General features: G+C 40.5%; 1 protein-coding gene across 1 annotated transcript in view; it reads right to left on the bottom strand.

The window, feature by feature from the left end:
• LOC114502617 (adhesion G protein-coupled receptor E3) overlaps positions 1–15,334 on the bottom strand; it is a 52,497-nt gene that overhangs the window by 17,324 nt on the left and 19,839 nt on the right. The window contains exons 6-8 of the mRNA XM_028519677.2: positions 10,259–10,442; positions 7,970–8,089; positions 754–941 (exon numbers count right to left, since the gene is read on the bottom strand). Coding sequence (XP_028375478.2) covers positions 754–941; positions 7,970–8,089; positions 10,259–10,442 — 492 coding nt within the window. The remainder of the gene's footprint in view (positions 1–753; positions 942–7,969; positions 8,090–10,258; positions 10,443–15,334) is intronic.

Genomic DNA, 15,334 nt, shown 5'->3' with positions numbered 1-15,334 from the left:
GCTGGAAAGAAATATTCCAAGTCATGAAAGACAAGGACCTACAGCCCAGATTGCTCTATCCAGCAAAGCTCTCATTTAGAATGGAAGGGCAGATAAAGTGCTTCTCAGATAAGGTCAAGTTAAAGGAGTTCATCATCACCAAGCCCTTATTTTATGAAATGCTAAAGGGACTTACCTAAGAAAAGAAGATAAAGAAAAGACATGTATAGTAAAAGGACAGCAAACTCACAAATATTAACAGCCACACCTAAAGCAAACCCAAAGCAGCTAAGTAAACAATTAGAACAGGAACAGAACCACAGAAATGGAGGGCACATGGAGGGTTAGCAGCAGGGGGGTGGGAGGAGGAGAGAGGGGGAAAAGGTATAGAGAATAAGTAGCATAGAATGTAGGTTGAAAATAGATAGGGGGAGGGCAAGAATAGTACGGGAAATGTAGAAACTAAAGAACTCACAAGTATGACACATGGACATGAACTAAAGGGGGAAATGTGGGTGGGAGGGGGGTACAGGGTGGAGGGGAGAGAAGGGGGGAAATGGGACAACTGTAATAGCATAATCAATAAAATATATTAAAAAAAAAGGATCACCCAATATAGTGAGACACACCCTATTTTAATTGCCTTATAGTTACAGGTAGCTCTTGGCTGCCAGATGGGACAGTGCAGGTCCAGAACCAGACAGGGAGGCTATGCAAATTGTTCCATCTACATTTGTGAAACCCAAGGAAGCTCAAATTACAGGCTTGACCCACCTTCTTTATGTGCCGAAAACTCAGAATCACGGCCTTGGAGGGAGAGATACTCCTTTTGGGTCCAGTAGCAACGCTTACTATGTGGGAGTTCAGGTACACTTGATCTTTCTCAGTCATCTCACCAAAAAAAGTTGCATTTATGATATTTCCAAGAGAAGAGTATGAAATAAAGGCAACTGCACTGGGACCTGAGGACACAGAAAAATAAAGCGCCACCACCATTCCTTCTGCCCCTTTTCCTTCCCCAGACACATCATGCTCCCATGGTGGCCACACCTGTGCTCAGGTGTGTCTAGTAAGTTCACTCTTCCTCCCATGCTCTTCCTCCCCAAATCCAACTCATCCTCAAGACCCAGCTTCATCCCAGCTGCTAGCTCAGGAAGTGTTACTATGCTTCTTTTTCCGAACTTGTATTTCAGAAGCAGCCCTTGGCTTGCCAATGAGAATTCAACTGTCTATTAATTATTTTGTTTTTCCAAAAGACACTAAATTTCTTCAGTGGCTGCACAGGAGACTTCATTTGGAAACCACAGGGCTCCCAGCATAGTGCCAAACACCTCCTTTATTTCCTAAAATTCTTTAACTTATATTTTAAACACCCAGAGAAGTATAACTGGCATCTACACCCAGATTAAACATACCATTTTGCGATATTGGCTTCAGAATTAATTTTTTTAAAATAAAATGTTTGTTTTAGATATGGTTAAAGCTCCCACTATTTCACTTTTTACTCCCTTCTCTAGAAATAACTGTGGACTTGAAGTATTCCCTCCATAAATACTTCGTAATTTGACTGTATTTGCATGTTTCCATAATAATACATAGTCCTGTTTTCTGTGTTTACAAATTCACATAAACAATGCCACACTTGGGATATCCTTTTGCAATGTTCTTTTGTGACTCCAGTTAATATTTTAAAGATTTAGTCATACCAATACATGTATAGTTTGGTTTTTATTTCAGTTTCTGTAGAGTGTCACATTATTTGATATGCTACAATTTATTCGTTGTGAAAATAAATAAAATTTTGGTGAAAAAGAGAAAAAATGAAATAAAATTTATGTAATATTCCATCATTTTGAGACAATCACTGTTGGAATTCTGTTTTTTTTTCCCCAGGTGTAGATATGTGCATCTAAATACACTTGCATGTCTAAGGTTGCCAGTGGAGAGCTGAGTGTTGGGAATTATCTGATTCTGTAGGAGTGTTGCACCTTTATATTGCCAAGCAATTTCACAACTCTATAAGCACAGAAGATAACATGTAGAAAATCGATAGTAGCACAAATGGTTTTTTTTTACAGACGGGTGCATTTTGTCCAGTTGAGATGTAGTTGCTTTGTGCCCTACAGAAAATATAGCCTCAAACATTACACTGTACTGCCCTAGAGGATGTGAATCAGTTTTTGCATCTGTTAGCATGCTGACTGCAGTATTCATGACTGTCTGGTAGATGAGTATGTTTGTGTGTGTATATTTGTTCTTCAAATTGCCATTGAATGTTTGTCTTAGCATTTTATTGGTTTCTTCATTAATTTATGAATGTCTTTGATATGCCTTCATTTACATTTGCCTGACAGTCATTATTTATCTCTTTTGAAAATGATGTATATGTGTAGATATATATAGACATGTATACTTGTGCACACAAACATGTACACACATGTTCACATATATGAGGGTTGAAATAAGTTGAGATTTTTCCGGGGAGGATTCTCACATTCTGAGGCTGACTTTGTATTTGTGAGTCTGAAGCTGTTTTTTTTTTTTGTATTGAATAAGGTAAAATTTGGGGGATGGGAAAAACTGGAAAAACTGAAAGGGGTTAAGCTACATCATTTACATCAGAAAAGATCTACCTTTAGAAGAAAATGAAATGAAAGGTGGCAGGAGGGGCATAGAAGTGGCAGATGGAACTCTGAAGGAGGAAGAGAGGGGGTTGGGTCAACAGTAAAGAAGCATTTTAGGAAGTTAACTAAGTCTTGTGTGATGTGGTTCCACTTCCTCTGCAGTCCCTTGAAGAGACTTCAGCAAGGATGGACTTATTTTTCAAGGCTTTTCAATTGGCTTTACATATCTTTAGATGAAATATAATGTTGACAGTGGACTCAAGGAAATCTCATTTATAGTTGGGTTACATGTATCTCTATGTATATATGTATCAATCATTTAATTTCTATGTGAGATATATATATATATATATATATACACACACACACACACACACATACATACATACCATGTAGAAATAAATAACATATGTGGAAATCATCAGGTTATATATCTATCTATCCACCCATCTATTTATTTAACCCTCTTTTTTAATAGAATGCCTACTACATTCTAGACACTATTCCAGGGATGACAGGGAACAAAGTATACTGAGTTTCTGCTCTTATGACTCTCAAATTCTGGTGCAGGAGACAGACAGAAAACACAAACAGATAAATAGCTGTATATATCAGAGAATGATCAGTTCTATGGAGAAAATTGAGTGGGGTAAGTGGACAGAGAGAGACGATGGTGTTTCAGAGAGTTTTCAGACAGCAGAGTGAAGAATGGGAGGGCCATGTGGATGTGTGAGGGAAGGGGCAGCAGGGGAAAAACCCTGGAGCCAAGGATGTGCTTGGCTTGTTCAGGAAACAGCAACGAGGGTAGGGAGGTGGCAGGTAGATCCTGTAGGGCTTTATGGGCTTTGGGGGAGAGGACTTGTCTTTTTATTTCAAGTCAATAGAAAGCCATTGAAGGGTTTTAGGTAAGGGATTACTGTAATTTGGCGTTCTTTAATAGATTAATATATATTTATATCATACATTTAGATATGACATATATGATAAATAATATATATCATATATTTATAGTTTTATCATATATTAGTAAGATAAACATATCTACCAACTGGATATTGTTATGGGCCGAATTGTGTCCCCTCCACCCTCCCAAATTCGTATGTTTAAGTCTTAAACCCCAGTACTTCTGAATGTGACTCTATTTGAAGATAAGGCCTTTAAAGAGGTGACTAAGTTAAGATAGGGCTGTTATGGTGGGTTCTCACCTAATCTGACTGGTGTCCTTATAAGAGAAGGAAATTAGGATACACAGAGATATACCAGGGATGTGTGTGTACAGAGAAAAGACCATGTGAAGACACAATGAGAAGGCATCCTCCTTGTAAGCCAAGAAGAGAGGCCTCAGAAACACCCCTGCCAACACTGTGACCTTGAACTTCCAGTCTCTAGAACTGTGAAACAATAAATTTCTCTTGTTTAAGCCACACACTGTGGTATGTTGCTATGACAGTCCTAGCAAAGTAACACAGATTATCTATCTTCTATCTATCAATCTATCTATCTATCTATCCATCTAGTTGATAATATTATAAACATATTTCCACGTCAGTAAGTTTTCACCATTCTTTGTGGATGCTGAGAATTCCACATGACAAAGAGGCCATATATAGCAAGTAGTTAAGAGTCTAGGGGCAAGAGCTGGGGTTCTGGGTTTCAGCTTTGCCACTTAGCTGTGCAGTGTCTCTAATCAGGCCCCTCTGGCCTCACTCCACTGGTCAGAAGTAAGAGAGCCACTTCTGTTTCTCTAAGTTAATGGCAATTTCTGTTGTCAGAATGAAACACTGGTAGGTGGTTGGAAAACCAGCAGGTGGTATATCTGCCTGTTCTTATGTTTAGAAACTGTTTATTTTTAAGCTGAAATATTCTGCTATAAAAGCAAATCACAAGCAGGAAAGAGGAAAGGGGCTGTAGAGGTTTCCAAGGTTGGTCTGCCTGGCCTTGTGGGTTTGCGCTGTGAGATGGTTTATTGGCGGTGGGGGTGGGGGTGGTGGAGGGAGAGGGTGTGTCACATCTCCAATTACCTACATAGCCCCAGTTCACACCTGGTGTAATTTAATAGCACTCCCTTTCAATCTTAAAATGGTCTCTGGAGATAGATTCCAAGGTTGTTGTAGACTAGCAGTTCCCAATTGAGGGTGATTCTGCCCCATCAGGGGACACCGGGCAATGCCTGGAGGCATTTTTGGTTGTCACAACTGGGGATTGCAAAACCTGAGGGCAGAGAAATGTCCTTGTGTGAGCTTGTCATGCACTCACCAATGGATTCTTTTCTCTCATTAGTAACATTAAGGCTTCGGCCTAAATGTGGATTTAATTCGATGAGCACTTGCTATTATTCTCCATGTATGATGCCTATAGGGAAAGAATTTGTGTTCTCGACCTGAAAGGGATCAGAGTGCAGTGGAGGAGACAGGACGATAAGGCGAGTTCAGGATGCTGGGGGTGGTGGTGGGGTGGCACAGAGGAGGGAGGGCCTGACTTGGGTGCTGTGAGGGAAGTGGGCAGTCCTGTGAGGAATCACAGAAGTGAAAGTTGAGCTGTGTTAAAAGAACAAAGTTCACCCAGCGAAGTGATGGTTGGCATTCCCAGCAGAGAAACAGCTAATGCACATGCTTGGGGGTAAGATGCAGGGCCCATTAGGGTGTGATAAATAGTCTGCTGCTGGGCATGGCTATGCCAGGTACTCCTCAGAGGACATGGAATCACACTGTGATGTCTGTAATTTATTTAAACAATTCAGCTCAGATAGTTGTTAGAGGCTGAGCTGTGTCCTCCTGAATCCATATGTTGAAATCCTGGCCCCCAGCACCCTGACACATGACCAAAGAGCAAACTGGGTTGAAGATGTAATTTGTTTAGTCTGCACTGTGAAGTCTTGTACACTCTCTACAAATTGTGAGTTACAGATGAACACGGTGACAATATAATTGTGAAATTTTATGGTTGGAAGTTGGCTTTCCTCCTCCGCCTGGCCCCTTCTCAAATGGAGGCAGATTCAAATTCTTAATCTTCTTGTGGGAGGAGAGAAAGTGACAGGAACTAATTGTCTCATGAGGCTTCCTCAGATTAGAGAGTGGTTTGTTGTCTGTGTTTTACTGTCTTTCCTTTGGGATTGTTGATGAATAGTACAGACAACATTACCCATGTTTACGTGATTGGATTTCAAGGCCCTATTTATCATGCTATAGTGGTTTTAGCTATATGGCAGTTAGAGTAAATGTATTCTTGCCAAATTCAAAGATCAGAGGTTTTCATGCAAATAACCTAATTTTTGGTTTCTCTTTAAAAAAAATCAGAGAGTCTTGGCAGTTACAAAATAGCCGCAGGGGCCCTGGCTGGTGTGGCTTAGTCAATTGAGTGCTGGCCTGTGAACCAAAGGGTCGCCAGTTCAATTCCCAGTCAGGTCACATGTCTGGGTTGCAGGCCAGGTCCCCAGTAGGGGGTGAGTGAGAGGCAACCACACATTGATGTTTCTCTTCCTCCTTTTCTCCTTCCTTTCTCTTCTCTCTGAGAATAAATAAAATCTTTTAAAAGACCTAAAATAGTCACAGAGATGTAAAGTCCAGCATAGGCAATATAGTCAATAATATTGTAATAACTATGTGTGGTCATGTGGATACTAGACTTATGGGGGGATCACTTTGTAAGTTATATAAATGTCTAACCACTATGCTGTACACCTAAAACTAATATAATCCTGAATGTCAATTGTAATTAAAAAAGGAAAAAAGAAAAAAGTGACTAGACAATGTGATACAAATAAAGCTGAATTCATTGCTTGCCTCTCCCTCAAATGAAATCAGAGAGGCTGGTAATGATAGTAAATGATAGTAAAAATCTGCTCCTTGTGTGCAGGCTGTAGCAGGTGCACTCTGCTTTCTTTACGTGCTGATGGATTCTACCGCAAGCAGCTGAGACTCCACCTGGAAGCTTTCCCCAAGTGAATGTTTGACCTGCACCCATGGCAGACTGGAAGGCTCTGGAAGTTAACTACCCAAATGGGCCCCCATCTGGTGATGAAAATCAGAGCAGGTGGATAAATGGGCCAATTCCCTCTCCTTGAGTGGGCTAACTCAGTGGGACTGAGCCCCGGTTACCACCGGCAGTAACCTGCTGTTCTAACACATTAGAACAACGCCTGTGTCAACTGCCTTTTCTTTCCTCACTTCCTCTTTCCCCAGCTGGGGTGGTAATTTTATGTGTCACCATGGCAAGGCCGTGGCGTGCAGATATTTGGTCGAACAGCAGTCTGGATGTTGCTGTGAAGGTATTTTTTTAGATGAGTTTAAATGAGATAAACATTTATTTATTTGCATATTTAAAAAATATTTTTGCTTGAATTTTTATAGTGATAGCTTGTTTATTTTATTTTTAAATTAAATTTATTGGGGTAACATTGGTTGTTAATAAGATTATATAGGTTCCAAGTGTACATTTCTATGGTACATGAATACATTGCATTGTGTGCCCACCACCCAAAGTCAAATCACCTTCCATCACCATATATTTGACCCCCTTTACTTTTTACTACCCCCTTCCCTTCCCTCTGGTCACCACCATACTGTTGTCTGTGTCTATGAGTTTCACTTTTATGTGCCACATATGACTGAAATCATATGGTTCTTAGCTTTTTCTGACTGACTTATTTTGCTTAGCATGATATTCTTAAGGTCCATCCATGGATAACAAAGATGTGGTACATACATACAATGGAATACTACTCAGCCATCTGCAGCAGTGTGGATGGGCCTTGAGAAGAACATTTAAATAGTTAGACTTTGAGTGAAGCAGCTCATCCTCCATCATCTGGGTGTGTCTCATCCAATCAGATGAAGTTCTTCCACCCCTGACCACCCCTGAGGAAGAGGAAATCCTGTCTCCAGACAGTCTGTGGACTTGAGCTACATCCTCAGCTCTTCCCTGGCTACATTTCAGATTTGGCAGCCTCCACCATCATATGAGCCAGTTCCTTGAAACCTGTCTCTGTCTCTCTCCACACACACATTCAGTTGGTTCTGTTTCTCTGAGGAACCCTGACACACTTACTGCTGCTTCCTGGGATCACCTCCTGAACAAACTCCTTACACTGGAACCCCTTACAATTCCTAGAAACTGCTTTTGGGTGAGCCCAAGTGAGATATGGACAGAATAGCACCCAAATTTCAAAGAAGTCTCTTCCATGCTGAAGAATAGAAAGCTTCTGCTCTGAGAAGATACCTTTTTTTTTTTAAAAGGAAAAGTCTCAAATGACACAATCTTAGGGTAACAGACCTATCAGGTAGGAGCCTGTTGGGAAGTTTCCTCATGACTCACACAGTGATACTGCTGTGTGTCTTAGGGATTCTGAATGCAGCCACCACATATACCTTGTATGTTTCTCTGGATGATGTCATTGCAATCAATGTCCAGTGAGTTCATTTGGACGTTGAGGTTGAAGATCTTTCTTTCCTTGGAGCAATTGTCTGTAACAACTCGACTTTCAATAGCTGGTGAGAAAAGCATTGGGCAAGTTTACTGTTATTATAACCTTTAAAAATATGCACAGCAACATAAATGGGCCACATTTACTGGATGTGTAGGTAGTGCCAGGCACTGGGCTAAGAGCTTTATACCATGTCATCTTCTGGCAGCCTCATATAACCCCATGAGGGGCCATTATTCAGATGAGGAACCTGTAGTTCAGAAATTAAGGGTCCTTTTATGTCATGGAAGAATTACAAGGAAGAAACAAGCTCATGAAAATATTTAGCTTAAAAAGAAGACTGGCTGCATGAGTTGGAAATTGGTGATGGATGCAGCAGGGTGTTAATTATGTCCCCTTTTGTGTATGTTTAAAAAGTTAAATGAGGCAAGTAACAGAATAACAAAGAATGATACCATTATAGGAATATAAAAAAGAATACTACTTAAATAAAATTTCGTAATAACAGATGGAAAATAAAATAATCAAAATTGTAGTTATCAGCCCTGGATCTAAGTACATTGTAGGGACTACTAATACCCCATTTTATAGATGAGGAGACTGAAGCCCAATGAGGTAAGGGCACTAGATATTGATCAGCCAATTAGAACCTGGCAAAATCAGGAAAGGTGAGTGTTACCTGTAATTTGAAAAATGATTTAATTTAGAATGAGAGTGTCCAGATTCCAGTTTCCCAAGATGGTTAGGCACTAGATTTAATTTTATCTTTGGAATTCATTTTTATTATTATTACTTTTATAGAGCATATTTTATCATCCAGGTTGGTAAAATAAGAATGGTTAGTTAGGCATACACCAGTCCGTTGGTTTCCTTGAGCTGAATAAAAGCACAGCACACATTTCTGGAGGCCAAAATAGTGATATGTATCAAAAGTCTGAAATGTTTTTTCTTCTTGACCTAACAACTCCTCCTGTATGAATTTATCCTAAGAAAATACCTAACAAATACATACAGATAAATTTTTGGTGGTCTTTATCACAGGGTTGTTTAGCAAAAACCCACATTTCCTAGAACAGGAAAATAAATTATATGCTCACTCTCATACAATGCAAGCCTGTAAGTCACTTGAAGACAATAACGTAGGTAATGATGCTGAACACAGGTTACATGGAGAGATGTTAGTGAGATGAGGAGTGATGAAGGGGGTGTGCAATGGCATGTAAAAGCCACATACATAACAAACACATGTTTCTTCATCAAGCAGGCACCTCACCAGGCACAGGCCTGGAAGACAGCATTGTGGGCTGATTGGGCTGGTCTGAATACAGTTTTGTTGATGTTTTTTCCTAATTAAAAAATTAATACTTCGTTTTGCTATGGCATTTTGTCTTTTTTTAAAATAAAAATTGTGTTTTTAAGGTGTACAATATGATTTTACATGCATATACCTAATGAAATGATGACCACAGTCAAGCTAACTAATGTCACCTCATATGGTCATGTGACATGTATGACAAGTGCAATACAAGGATTTTCACTTTTTAAAAATTCTCACCAGAGGACATGTTCATTGATTTTAGAGCGAGAGGAAGCGGGAGAGATGGAGAGAGAGACATCAGTGTGAGAGGGAAATATTGATTGATTGCCTCCTGAATGCACTCCGACCAGGATTGAACCTGAAACCCAGGTGTGTGCCCAGACCAGAATTAAACCCATAACACTTTGGTGTATGGGACGACACCCCAATGAGGTGAGACACCTGGTCAGGGCAAAAGGATTTTCATTTTTAAAATATGTAGTAAGATGTTTCTTCTAACATGTGCCACTAGATTATGCAGGCACTAGATTAAAAAACTATTTTTAAGCCCAGATCCCAGACTCACTGGGATTGAAAACTACTGACAGTCTTTTTTTTTTTTTAACAGCTCTCTGGAGTTGTAATTGATTGTACATCAACATGTACAGTTGATGAGTCTTATTGGTGTATTCACCTGTACAACCACCGCCATAATCAAGGTAGTGAGCATTTCCATGACCCCCAAGTTTCCCAAATTTTCACCCTTCTACCCACCTTTCCCTGTCACTATAGATTAGTTTGCATTTTCTTGCATTTTATATAAATAGATCCATGCAGTGTATTTATATATTTTTCTAATTGCTTAATCCAGACCCCAGCTAGTGATCAGCACCCCCATCCCTGCCCTGTGGGTATCAGGTCTTATTGTCTCCTTACCCACAGCACTGTTTTGAATTTTCTGGATTTCTTGGTCTGGGGCTTTCAAGACAGTTTCTAGAACAGTTGATTCCACCATCTTCAGAAAAGCTGTGACATTGGATGCAACTTCTCTCTTTTCTCCAATTCCCCACAGAGTGTTGTTGGGGACCCGTGACTTCAACTTTTCAGCAAACCCTTGTAGCTTTAAAGATATTAATTGTCATCATCATCATCATCATCATCATCATTATCATCATCATCATCTGCTCTTATAGGTCCCCACAATCCCGAGGAACAGTAGAAAGCACAAGAAAGCAGGCTCTGAAGCAGAGGACCCAGTTCGAATCCTGACTCTACATTCACTGGCTGTGTGACCTTGGGACACTCAGTCACTCTGTACCTTAGTTTCCCTACCTTATGAGGGAACAATAAAAGGACCCAATAAAGTCTTTGGCAAGATTAAATGAGTTAAGAGATGCTGCATGTCTGTGCCTGGTAAATACAGGATAAGGATTAATTATTGCTAACCTCTTTTACCAACGGTGAAGGGGTAAGTTTGCTAGAAATAGACCAGTAGTCCTCAACCTGGGCAATGTTGACCCTCAACGGGGACATTTGGTAAAGTATGGAGACATTTATGATCATCACCCCTGAGGGGTGCTTGTGGTATCCAGTGGGTGGAGGCCAGAGAAGTTGCTCAACATCCTGTAATGCACGGGACAATTCCACAGCAAAGAATGGCCCAGTCTTGAGTATTGTAACACAGTAATACTGTACAAAGAGAAACTCTGAGGTAAATATAGCTCAGAAGGCACTCTAATTTGCCTTTTTACTTTTATTTTTTTTACAATTAAGTTTATTGGGGTGACACTGGTAGGTGAAATTTTATGTTTCAAGTGTACAATTCTATGATACATCATCTGTATATTGCATTGTGTGCCCATCCCTCACAGCCAAATCTCTTTCCATTACCATAATACTCAACTTCCTATACCCTCTACTACCCCCTCACCCTGCTAATTAGCCTTTTAAAATAAAGGCATTTGTCTATGAAGGATAGCAAAGAGATGGGCCAGTGGGTGGAGAAGAATAGGGGCCAAGGGGAAGCTCTAAAAACTGAAACATGAATAGAGGACTTCTGGGCATGGACAATGGGGGTTGACTGACTATGGAGGTGAGGGGATGGGACAGGGGAGAACACTGGGGAGGGGGGAAAAGATGGGACAACTGTAACTGAACAACAATTTTAAAAAGTGAGACAAAATTGAGTTAAAAGACTATTTTTATGCTGATCCCCAAATCCTTGTACTCAAGTGTGGTCCTCGGACCAGCAGCATTAGTCTCACCTGGGAGCATGATAGAAAGGCATATTCTAGGGGAGAGGAGAGAGAATTTTGGGGGAATTTCAGGGGAAAAGGGGAAGGGTTTACAGGAACAAGTATAAAGGACACATGGATAAAAACTAGGGGTGGGTAGAAATGGGAGGGAGGAGGGGAGGGCTGGGTGGGTGGGTTGGGATGGGAGTAAAAGATAGAAAATTGTACTGCAACAACAATTAAAATAAATAAAAAGAAAGAAAGAAAGGCAGATTCTTGGTGTACTAAATCCCCACCTGCACTTTAACAAGCTGCCTGGGGGGTTCGTGCATCTTTCTAAGTACTAGATGCTAAATCTCATCAGGATAGGGACTTTGTTTTGTTCATAGCTGTTTCTCAGCACCTAAAATAGTCCTTGGCAAATAGTAGGTGCTCAATAAGTATTCATCTACTGGGTGAATGAATGGTCTGAAGAGGAAAATGCTATCGTGCCAAAGAACTTGAAGCAGAGTGATTACTTAAGGGTGAGAGGAACATTTAGAACTGGGGCTCTCATAAACCTTTTTTCTTAAAGAAAAGATTTTATTTATTTATTCTTAGATCAAGAGTAAGGGAAGGAGAAAGAGAGGGAGAAAAACATTAATGTGTGCTTGCCTCTCATGCACCCCCTACTGGGGACTTGTCCCATAACCCAGGAATGTGCCCTGACTAGGAATTGAACCTGCAACCCTTTGGTTTGCAGGCTGCCACTCAGTCCACTGGGCCACACCAGCCAGGTCATAAACCTTCTTAATGTATTGTTCTTTCAGTCTGAGTCTTAATGGAAATGCTGAGCTGCACCCCCTCTCTGCCTGATACAGAAGATCTCTCTCCTTGAAATGACAGCTGAAATCTTGGTTTAAACCTGTTTGTACAGAGTAGGCACCAAAGTACTGGCCCTTCAGAATTGCCATTGTAGTACACGATGAATTTGCACCTACCTTTTCCTGGCCAAGCATTTTTTTTTAAATTGAAGTGAAATGCACATACCTCAAGTCCACCCCTTTAAATAATTGTAATTATTTGTAATAAGTGTAATAAGTGTAATAATTGTAATAAGTGTAATTCAGTGGCAACTTAGTACACTCACCATGTTGTGCAACCACCACCTCCATCTAGTTCCAAAACATTTTCATCACCCTGAAGTATCTGCTTTCTATTTCTGTGGATTTGTCTATTCTAGAAATTTTATATAAATGGAATCATACATTATATGAACTTTTGTGCTTTGTTTTTTCAGCAGGTTTTCAAGGTTCACCCACATTATAACATATGTTAGAACTTTTAATGGCTGAATAACATTCCACTGGGCAACATTTGTTTATCCATTCATCTGTTGGGGACATCTGGGTTGTCTCCACCTCTTGGCCATTGTGAACAGTGCTGCCATGAACATGGATGTGCAAATATGTATTTGAATCCCTACTTTCAATTCTCTTGGGTGTAGTCATAGAAGTGGAGTTGCTGGGGGACATGGTAATTTTACGGTTAGCTTTTTGAGGAACATGGCAATAAATTTTATAATGAAATGTTCCTTTTGATTACATGATTATTTATTACTTCAATTAACATTTGTTGAACTACCAATGAGGACATGGTTTTCCTGTCCTCAAGAAGCTCACAGTTTCTGGGGTGACAACCCCTGTGTTGATGTTGGTCTGCTGGAAGTGACATGCATGACGTGGATGGACTGTGTCCTCTGGACCACTCACTGTGCTGAGTGCTCCACACAACGTGATTTCATTTAAACTTCCCGTCTATCCGAGGAGGTGGGTGCCATCATTACCCTCATTGTTCAGACTCTGGATAGTGTGATGGCTCACCTTATGTGTCAGCTTGACTGGGCCATGGTGTGCACAGATATTTGGTGACGCATATTCGAGCTGTTTCTGGATGAAATGAACATTCGGATGGGTAGACTGAGTAGAGTGGATGGCCCTCCCTCAGGTGGGTAGGCCTCATCCAGTCAGGTGGGGGCCTGAATAGAACAGGGAATCTCCTCCTGCCTGAGCCCCCCTCCCAGCTGCTTTGGTCTAGAACATTGGTTTTTGTTTTTGTTTTATCTTCAGATTCAAACGGAAACATCCATCAACTCTCCCTATATTTTAAGCTTTTAGGCCTTCCTGTTTTCATGTCCCATCTCAGGATGGGACTATACCATCCACTCTCCTGGGTCCCCAGTTTGCCAGCTGCAGATCTTGGGACCTGTCAGCCTCTATAATCACATGAGCCAACTTCTTATAATAAATCTCTTTATATTTATATCTCCTATTGCTTCTGTTTCCCTGGAGAACTCTAACAGGAGAAGTTGTGTCTTTTGCTTATGTCACTTGCCACTGCAGTGCTAGGATTTGAACCCCTGACTACCCTTCTAGCCTCCACAGCCTCCCACCATGAGAACGTGAGGAAGGGGATGTTAACTCAAATGGCGGTTGTTTAGGGAGGCTGACCAGGAGAATGTGACATCTAAATTGAGTCTTGAACAAAGAAGAGTAGCAGGGAGCCAACCAGGTTTTGAACTGGGGAAAGCAGTTTCAGGTGGAGAGGACAGCATGTACCTGGAGGCCTGGAGACTGGGTGGCAAGGTGTGAACCATCGCAGAGACAGGAACAAGTCCTTCTACTCAACCAGATGTTCTCACAGACGTGGATTCTTTTTGTTAAAATTTGGAGTTGGTTTATGGACTCTAAATGATTACTACCTAACAGGTACTTTCTTGCTATCTTTCTCTCTTTTAACTGTCCTGCAATATCCATTTCCCCATATTCCTTTCAGTAATTGAATGAATTCCTTAACTTTTATCTGGGTCATGTTGCTCAGATAAAAGACCATATTGTTCCAGCCTCCCTTGCAGTTAGGTTTGGCCATATGTGCAATGTCTGGGTTGTCACTTTAAGATATGTCTCTGCTCTGGCTGGTGTAGCTCAGTGGATTGAGTGCCAGCCTGTAAAACAAAGGGTCACTGGTTCGATTCCCAGTCAGGGCACATGCCTGGGTTGTGGGCCATGTCCCCAGTAGGGGGTGTGAGAGAGGCAACCCACATTGATGTTTCTTTTCCCCTTTTTCTCTTTCCCTCTCTTTAAAAATAAATAAATAAAATCTGTAATATAAAAAAAGAAATGTTTCTGAACAAAGGCAACCCTCATGCATCATTGGTGGGATTGTAAATTGGTTCAGCCACTATGTGAAACAGTATGGAGGTTTCTCAAAAAATTAGAAACACGACCCAGCAATTCCCCTTTCGGGTGTTTATCTGAAGAAATCCAAAATACTAATGTGAAAAAAACATATGCAGTCCTATGTTCATTGCAGCATTATTGTCAATATGTGGAAGCCACATAAATGCCCATCAACAGATGATTAGATAAAGATGTGGTGCCTATAATGGAATATTATTTACCCATATAAAAGAATGAGATCTTGCCATTCATGACAACATGGATGAACCTAAAGGGTTTTATGCTAAATGAAATAAGTTAGACAGAGAAAGACAAATACCATGTGATTTCACTTATATGTGGAATCTAAAAAACAAAATAAACAAACAAAATGAAAGCAAACTTTTTGAGAACATTTTGAGGCTTGCCAGATGGGAGGGGGGTTGCAGAACAGGTAGAAAAAAGGGAAAGGGATTAAGATGCACAAATTGCCAGTTCTAAAAACAGTCACAGGGATGTAAAGTACAGCATAGGGAATACAGTCAACAATATTACAATAACTATGTATGGTGTCAAATAAG

This window comes from Phyllostomus discolor, chromosome 8, assembly GCF_004126475.2.
Source record: "Phyllostomus discolor isolate MPI-MPIP mPhyDis1 chromosome 8, mPhyDis1.pri.v3, whole genome shotgun sequence".
Classification (NCBI taxonomy): Eukaryota; Metazoa; Chordata; class Mammalia; order Chiroptera; family Phyllostomidae; genus Phyllostomus; species Phyllostomus discolor.
This window is presented reverse-complemented; position numbering and strand designations above follow the sequence as displayed.